We start from the raw sequence: 9635 nt of genomic DNA on the forward strand, positions 1-9635 counted from the left end.
ATCACTTCGGGCTTTCCTCCCACATTAAGCTGACACGCTGTGATATAACTGGAATACTGTTAAAAGCGGCGTTAAACCCAACTCACTCACTCACCCAAACTGCATTTCACCTTGACCACATTGAATCTATCTTTTCCAGACTACACTTCATCGAGACCAAATTGAATCTCTCTGCTCCAAATTGCATTTCACCTTGACCAAATTGAATCATTCTGCTACAAACTCCACCTAGACCAAAGTGAAGCTGCCCATAGAATGGTTGGCAGGTGGTTCGATGCCCAACTGTATCATACCAAAAGATGGTACATGTTGTTTCTCTGCCATCAACAACCTTCTGCGTCTGCTTGAAGGGCAATAGGTTGTTGGCTTATCCCCTGGCCGTGCCTTACCAATAGATGTTAAAAGATGGTACTTGTTACCCTGCCTGGAACTCGGCATTTAGGGGATAAAATAAGGACTGGTCAGATCTGAGTCCATATTCTGTGCCTGAGTGGAATATCCATGTTAAACTGCAGCATGGTATGGCAGTGGGCTAGTACTATAAAATCGGCAATCATCTGGACTAGTACACCCAAGCATGTATGCATTTACATTTTGGAATCTTGCACAAACCTTAAACCCCAATTCATCTCACCTCACCTACTGCTAACCAATGCACTGAACCATCCCATCTACTTTTGTTTGGTTTGTTGTTTACCGCAGTACTCAGCACTATTCCAGCTATGTGATGGCGGTCTGTAAATAATTGAGTCTGGACCAGACAATCCAGTGATTGATATTATGAGCATCGATCCACACAATTGGGATAGATGACATGCATTAAACCAAGTCAGCGAGCCTGACCACCAGATCCCGTTAGTCGCCTCTTACGACGAGCATAGTCACCTTTTACGGCAAGCATGGGTTGCTGAAGAGCTATTCTACCCCGGATCTTCATGGATCTTCATGGGTCCTATGCAGTTGGGATACAACCAAGTCAGTGAGTCTGACCACCCGATCCCGTTAGTTGCCTCTTTTGGAAAGCAAAGGTTGCTGAAGACGTATTCTCTACCCGGCTGTTCACTGGTCCTAGGCCAAAGACCTAATGATAACAAAGAGTTAAATACAAACCAAATAATTTTGTTATTGTAATGTTTTATTACATTGATTATCATTATGCACAATAATATTTACTGACTCAAATTGGAAAAAACCCCACAATAACTAACAATTGGAAGCTTTTCACTCTTACGACCATCTTACTGGCATACTATCAACACTCGACATCAATTACATCAAAGTTGTAAATGACTTTGTGATGAGAGAACATGTTCTCAAGGGCTGGGACGATACACCAATTGTGTGATCAGATACGTATCATGATACCTTGCTCACGATCCGATATGTATCACGATACTTGCAGGTGCTTTTATCTGTGGTCCCTAAGCCATCCTTTTCATAGACCGGATTCCCAAATACCTGGCACACTGATGATTTACAGTTCGCAGCGTCGAGTAGGGTGCAGTTGATGAAAATATTTACATCTTCACGACTAATTTTCACTCCTCATTAGTGTGTTTGGTGTAACTGTCATCAAAGCAAACAATTAAGGTAAGAAACTATGTTTTTTACTTAGTCTACGACTGTGATTGATACTTATATCGAGAGGTAAAGAGTCACGATCCACTGATACATCGGTGTATCGTCCCACTACTAATGTTCTCTGTCAATGCAAGGAAACCCACAACCACCAATTAGGAGTTTCTAAGGAATTCAAATGGGACACACGACCGACCTCTGATTACAAACATTAAATATAACTAGCCGCCATATGATTTAACTTTGGCCTGAAATCCGTAGACATCCCATTAATTCATGACGAACCTAACGACTGGAACCGACATAAAATGTTTGGTAAGTAGTGTCATAATGTTCTCATAAGTTTGCAGACCTGACTTAAATTGGGTGAGTGTGTGAGTTTAACACCGCTTTGAACACTATTCCAGTTATATCACAGCATGTCTGTTTGATGTGGGAGGAAAGCCTGAAGTGATGCAGGTCATAGACCTTTACCACTTTGGTGCAATCCACAATGCAGGTATGGTGCTGACAAACATAGAAACATAATCGGGGCGAACCGGTATTCCAACCCATGGCAAATTTTTCAGGCATGCCCAAGGGACGCCACTCTGCATAGCGAATTGTGGCGCCTTAAGACTGGGCCACCCGAGCCCCTACTTAAAAACGGGTAATATTAGGCTTAAAAAATATAAGAATTAGTTCTCAGGCAATGACTTTGGAGAATATAGTGCGGGTGGGCAGTGCTTTTTTATTTTTTATTTTGCTTGTTCAAACTAGTTTGTAACCCAATAAACAATGTACCATCAACCTGGGATAGGGTCTCCCTACATAAACAAGCATACAAACTCCTATTGCTACATTACAAAAACATGAGCTGCACAGTAAAGCAGTGCTCATGTAAAGGGAAGTAACTGTGTGTTACATTGGATCACACTGTTTTTTAAGTATTAGGATTTTTATGAAAATGGAAATAAAAACGAAATGTGTGACAGACTATATGATGATGCTAGCGGAGCCTGAGAACCAAGACTATTTTTTTTTAGCTTTATTTATATTTACAAAAAAAAACACAATATGCATATTAAAGATCCTTATGAATACATGGCTTGTTTTAGTATGAATACATAGCACTAACATTCACCTATGTGAAGAAAAACATCTGAATCAATGCTTATTTATTTAGCTAAGGCCACTTATTTCTGCTTTGGTTGTATGTTGTCTTGACACTATAGGACATCACAAAGGCAATATGGGAATATGGGGGTAAATGTTACATAAATAGAATATCACAAAAAAGGTTTGGCATTAATTAATTGTTACTAAAACTGTAACAATGTTGATAAACATGAATACAAGAGTATATAGGAGGTAAATTGATGTGTGCTTAAGCAATGTGCTATTTTTATGAACATACAATCTCACTGAATTTTATGAACACTCGTATCAAGAATTTAAACCCCTCAACACTGATTGGCTGATTCAAAGTTCAACCTGACTCGACATTGTGTGTTGTCAGATCTACATGCAGAGAGGAAGTATATCAGAGTTAAAGATCTGACTTGATATGATTCTGTAAATAGAGTAAATACCAGGTGTTACCAGTCTGTGCTTCAGAAGTCTTACTCCAGCCAATTTCTATTTGGCAAGTAAACATAGCTTGAAATAGCCATTGTTTTTAGTAAAATCTACTGAAAATCATTCTGAATATTTGAGCTTGAGGCATCTAGGATTTTTACACAGACTGGGTTAATACTTGAAATGGCTTTGGAGTATATATATATCTTGAGCATGATACTTAAAAAAAACAGTACCCATGCTATACTGCTCTACTTTTGATAGGGATATTTCTTTTCTTTCCATGATTCACAAAACTGATTCTCATACTATGTCAAGTGTATGTTTAAATAGAATGACGTATCTAAGTATCCCTATCAAGGTGGAGAAGTGTATACTACACAGGATACCTGCCCTTCAAACATGGGTACAATTTCTTCTTCTTCCACATTCATCATTCTCAAGTCTGTTACTAGTTGATATAAATGAAAGCCTTGAGCTCATTTCTCAGTATTCATAATATTGTAATTCAATGACACAGGTACATACATTGTGACTCCTTAAGCACTATGAACTTTCAGTGTGCATGCCATCCCAGAACCTGACTTGAAGTAAAACTGTACAGCTATCCCAGTAAGGGCTCTGTTGCATAAGCACTCTGCATGCTTTCACAGACACAACTCTCATACACACTCCTTCACAGAGTGAGTGAGTGAGTGAGTATGGTTTTATGCCACTTTTAGCAGTATTCCAGCAATACCATGGCTGGGGACACCAGAAATGGGCTTCACACATTGTACCCATGTCGGGAATAGAACCCGGGTCTTTGGCGTGATGAGCTAACGCTTTAGCCAGTAGGCTACCCAACCGTCCTCCTTCACGGAGACTTATGGTCTTTGTTCAAACAGACTGGATCACAGTAATATTATGTACACGGGGACTGTATTTATCAATATTGAACAAACAGCTAGCCACGAAGTGGCACTTTGGAATTCCAGGAGGCCTGGTTATTGACCCCTAAAAAGGTATTGGAGCCTCAGTCTCCTCAGCACAAAGGAAACACCATCACCAGAAATGTTTAGGTTCTTCACTCATGTGCTCCCAGTCTTGTCAAGCATTCTTTGAAGATATTGAATCATCAAAAAATAAATCTGGCAAAGAATTAATATTCTTTGTGATTGTTAAGTTGACCACTGTTAATCTATTTCAAAGCTCAAATGGATAGAATTATCATAAAAATGCCTGCATGTTATCAGAAATCAGCAGGCCACTGTAACTTGATAGCAGCCTGCATTTCCCTATATAACTTTTCTTGTGTTATGTGACATCATTGGAGTCCCGTTTTTTGTTTGCGAAGTCATCCTTTATTTATAGTTATCCTGCTACGTGTTGTATTGTAAATCATTGACTTCTGTTGTGACGTCTTAATACAACAACTAAATTTATGCTGCTGTTTTGTTGTTTAGGAATATCTACAATTCTATCCATTTTAAGTATAATAATTGTAACAATGTTCTTTCAGAGCTTTATCATTTGCAGAAACCCTCTGTTCAACTGCCCTCCTTCGTGAGGCAGTTAATGGTAGATCTCAGACTTCTGCAAATGATAATGCCCTGAAAAATAACTTTACCTTCACATCGTAAGTCAATCTTTACCAGACTATATGAAGATGAAGATGATGACAAGTTATTTTGTTCCTCAACTTTAGAAAAAATTACAGTCAAGCCTCAGTGAGTTTGAGACAACCGTGAATTCCACACAATGAGGTTTGACTGTATACAACAGTCAACACACATGTGATAACTAAAGACAACAGATCAACCCAGATGGCCAGCCTGGTCTTTATGTTTTGGTTACTCCAGGATGATACCACCTACTGAGGGTACATATATTTTTTCTTCAGGAAATTTGTGTGTTTTTTTAGCATATGACTGTAGTATCCAGTTAATCCCTTTCCTGAGCAAGGTTTGATTGCTTTCCGTGCAGTATGGATCCCTGGCCCTATATTCCTGATACTTTACCAGCCTTTCACTTGATCACTAGTAGTCACATAAACCTAAACCTCTGCTTTGAGAATGTCCTTAAACACCCCTAACTGTATGTTGAAGACATTTCTCGATCTCACAGCATGGAGAGAAAGAGTTATAGCAGTACACAGAGTTATCTGCCCTGCTTCACTCAGTGGTATTTTGATGACGTTGGTGTTGGGATGACTCTCGACGGTCCCGACTGTTCCTTCTTCTTTTCCAGCATTTCTCGTCGAAGTAGAATCTCCTTCCTAATGGCGTCATACTCTGGGTGGTTCATGGCGTACGTCAGCTGATACAGGTGGGGTCTGGAGCGGGGCACGTAGCGCTGTCCAAACATGTCCGTCTTGTGGTACACCTGTGGAGATGGCGGCAGTTCTTGGGGGGCAAAGAAACGGGGAACATATCTCTTGTAATTTTCTGGTGGCAGGATATTTCCTGCAAATAGAAAAGAACAATTTTTGAGTTTATGTGATGGGGTTATCATTACCCAGCTATATATCACCTTCACCTTAGCCGCAATCATTGGACATGTTGGACGACCCTACAAAAGGATGAGTGAATGAGTGAGTTGAGTTTTATGCCAGTTAGTCGTATTCCAGGTCGATCACAGTGGGAACATCAGAAATGGTCTCCATACCTGTCACTATTGTCGGGAAACAAACCCGAATCTTTAGCAATACGAGCCAAAGCCTTACATGCCTTATCCACAGGGATATAGCACCTACCACACCCAGCAAATGAATGAAGATTATTTCTTTACTATACATTTTAGCAAGAGGTTTTCAAAAACAACAACAAACAACATGGCTACTCACTCACTGAGTCACTCTGATTCAAAATGTAATGTATTCTGACCAAAACAGACACCAGGGCCCCGTTCCACAGAGAGATCTTAGCACTAAGGTGATTGTAACTCCCATTCTTTAACACTGACTTACGACAGTTGTAGCGCTAAGATTGCTTTGTGGAACGGGGCCCTGGGCTTCTAGCCTCTAACTAATATATGTGTAACACTTTGAAGGATTGAGAAGCTGCAGTAGAGATCATTCCCTGGAAGGAAGATATTTAGGAGGGAACCATCCTTTTGGCGCTAGCAAAATGTACTTATTAACAGGCCAATGGATGCCACTATGGGGTTGGTATTTGAGATAAACAGAAATAACATTTGTAACAAGATATGTGATCTTGACAGTGAGTGAACGATAAGGACTACAATATGACCTTGACAGTGAGTGAACGATAATGACTACAATGTGACCTTGACAGTGAGTGAATGATAAGGACTACGATGTGACCTTGAGAGAGAGGGAACGATAAGGACTACAATGTGACCTTGACAGTGAGTGAATGATAAGGACTACAATGTAGCCTTGACAGTGAGTGAATGATAAGGACTACAATGTGACCTTGACAGTGAGTGAAAGATAAGGACTACAATGTGACCTTGATAGTGAGTGAATGATAAGGACTACAATGTGACCTTGATAGTGAGTGATGATAAGGACTACAATGAGACCTTGACAGCGAGTGAATGATAAGTACTACAGTGTGACCTTGACAGTGAGTGAACGATAAGGCCTACAATATGATCTTGACAGAGTGAATGATAAGGACTACAATGTGACCTTGACAGAGTGAATGATAAGGACTACACTGTGACTTTGACAGTGAGTGAACGATAAGGACTACAATGTGACTTTGACAGTGAGTGAATGATAAGGACTACAATGTAGCCTTGACAGTGAGTGAATGATAAGGACTACAATGTGACCTTGACAGCGAGTGAATGATAGGGACTACAATGTAGCCTTGACATTGAGTGAATGAGAAGGACTACACTGTGACCTTCACAGTGAGTGAGTGATAAGGACCACATGATGACTAAATACCACAGGTTATTAGTCAGGCACAGGGAACTCTTAGGCTTAAAAAAATATAAGAATTGGTTCTCAGGCAATGACTTTTGAAAATATTGTGTGGACTGGTGGTGTTTTTTTGCTTCTTTGCTTGTTCAAATTAGTATGTAACCAAATAAACAGTTGTGTTTCATCAACCTGGGAAAGAACCTCCCTACAAAAACAAGCATTCAAACTCCTATTCCCGCCATGACCATAACACGAGATTCGCAGTAAAGCAGTGAGCATGTAAAGGGAAGTAACTGTGTTGTGAAGTTTAAGTTTTTTTCAATATCATTAAAATCAGATGTTAGTTCTCGCTACCGCTCAACAAAGATCTGAGGACATGCCATTGTGGGTCATGTCAGAATGACCTTTCATCTGACCAATCAAAGCATCGCTTATCAGATCATGAAAGTAACAGGTGGAACAGGGTACCCCGAACGACAGTTTTGGGCTTTATGTCTGTCATATAACCTAGACCATCTATTAGCCATTCCAGAACGTTCTTTTGTTCAGTTTTTATCTTTTTAACAGAGTATATGTCAGGATATTTTTTGAAGCGTAGTTGCTAGTTTTCAAACTCGTGCCATAAGGCTAGATTAAGCTGCCTTCTGATTTGCTATTGTCGACTTCTTGTTAGTCATTCCATTGGTCGGTCAAAGTTCTCGAAAGGTCGGTCTGACGTGACCCGTAATGGGATGTCCTCAGATCTATGTTTAGCGGTATGGAAATAAAATAAAAACGTGCAGCAGACTTTACGATGATGCAGGCGGTGCCTGAGAACCAAGAGTGAAGAAAATTATTTTTTACCTTAACAATGACATTACAATTTGAACTGTGCCTTGGCACTAAAATACAAGGATTTATAAATGAAAAAATGGAAAATAACCAAATAAGAACTAACCAAATCTTGTCTATAAACAACAACAAATACTGTACCATCTTCATCTAATGGAGGGTTCCTGGACTCTGTCTTTATCTTCAGTTTCTTGAACTCCTTTACATCAGCCTTTGTTCTCTGTATGGCCATCATCTTGTACTTGTCATCCTCAAATATGCGGGACTCCTGGATGTACTTATGAAATGTGTTGTCTCCCACTTTGGACGGCGCTGGAATGTTCAGTGGGTACATGGCTGCTATAACATCCGACATTTTCCTTCCTTCAGCTGTTGTATCAAAACCATAATGGCGCCTAAAGTTCCGCCAGACATTGCTGTTGTAACTTGAATCTGGTCGCTCTGGAAACGGTGGCTGGTGTTTCCCTGCCTCCAGCCACAGACGATACTCAAGTGTTGGGTTTCCATGTGTGAAGTGCTTAGATTTGGTACGGAGAAAATGGTGGCATTCTATGTCTAGGGAACTTTGTGGTTTTCTTTGTCTTGATAGCTGCTCGACTGGCCGAGGGGTAAAACCACTGTAGTGTGGAGACAAGGTGTTCATTAAACGTTCCCGTTCTTGTAGAGTCGGCATAGTTTCTACACCCACTTCAGACATGACAAGATCCTGTAATGGAATGATTTGGTGATGAGTAAATAAGGCAACTGAACCACTTGCCTGTTATTGCACATTAATTTTCAATCTATGAATTACATATTTTCCAATCAAAACTATTGAATTTGTTTTGGTTACTAAATACAGATTTGTACCACAACAAAAACCTGTCAGTTGAATATAACATACAAAAATAGCTGCTATAATAAATCTGTTTCAGGAAAATTATTATATAATGATTTCTTTAACATGTTTTGAAAACCATCAATCTTGTTTTAGGTCCTTACTTTAGGCCACACCATATATTTTTACAAACACCTTCCTTCCCCCCAAATTCAAAGGCCTTTCCCAGATCATGGTGATTTGGCCATCTACTAGTTGATGAAAATTGTACATATTACCTAAATTCTGCAGAAAGTGTGGTCATTATACTTGGACAGAATTTCTGCAATTTCTCTGAAATGCTAACATGAGATAACATCTTTTCACATCCTGCACAATATGTCATATAACCATTGAATAATTGCAGATTTATCTATCTCCTCAGTGTTTGGGGATTAAAATCCATTAGAGCTATTTTTTCACAATTCATTGGAAAGGTTTGAGTCCTTGTTTTACCACCAGTAAAAGATAAAAAATCTAATTATAATTTTACTTGTTGTGGTGTCATGCTTTGCAACAAAACATTGTTAAATCACACTGCCAGTGACAACGTTTAGGATTGTGAAACAGTGTTTACAACACACACACACCCATTCTTTTCAATTCTGATATTAAAGCGTTTCCTTTCAAAGGGGATAGTATCCTTAAAGCATGGTCAACAAAAGACAGACAGGTGTTATTGTGTCACTTTCTCCTTGACGCTCGGAGCCAGGTCATGCAAACTGTTAAATGGAGTTAAAACTGTTCTACAATGTTGCGACTTTGCTCTAATATAAACTAATATTGACCACATAATTGTTACAACTTACTTATATTAAAAATATCTCTCCCATTCACGCATGAAATAGTATTCCTTGAGTCCTATGACGCTTTCGCTCCCCTTCCTCTATTGTGATATATAGTCGCCATTTTGAAGCGCGCCCCTGTCGTCATGGTACC

General features: G+C 39.5%; 1 protein-coding gene across 2 annotated transcripts; it reads right to left on the reverse strand.

Annotated features, from left to right (window-relative positions):
- Positions 1-1182: 1182 nt before the first annotated feature.
- On the reverse strand, positions 1183-9597 carry LOC139462480 (testis-expressed protein 52-like). Of its 2 annotated transcripts, none has more exons than XM_071244238.1 (3): positions 9506-9597; positions 7982-8546; positions 1183-5579 (listed from the first exon to the last, which is right to left on the reverse strand). In XM_071244238.1, exons 2-3 carry the CDS (start codon positions 8535-8537, stop codon positions 5293-5295), a joined length of 843 nt encoding a protein of 280 aa, XP_071100339.1. In that variant the 5' UTR covers positions 8538-8546; positions 9506-9597; the 3' UTR covers positions 1183-5292. The 2 variants fall into 2 exon arrangements, with proteins under 2 accessions (XP_071100339.1, XP_071100338.1); XM_071244237.1 differs by lacking the exon at positions 9506-9597 and adding an exon at positions 9190-9214.
- Between the last annotated feature and the right edge of the window lie 38 nt (positions 9598-9635).

Source organism: Haliotis cracherodii, unplaced genomic scaffold (assembly GCF_022045235.1).
Source record: "Haliotis cracherodii isolate W230 unplaced genomic scaffold, xgHalCrac1.p SCAF_15, whole genome shotgun sequence".
Taxonomy (NCBI): Eukaryota; Metazoa; Mollusca; class Gastropoda; order Lepetellida; family Haliotidae; genus Haliotis; species Haliotis cracherodii.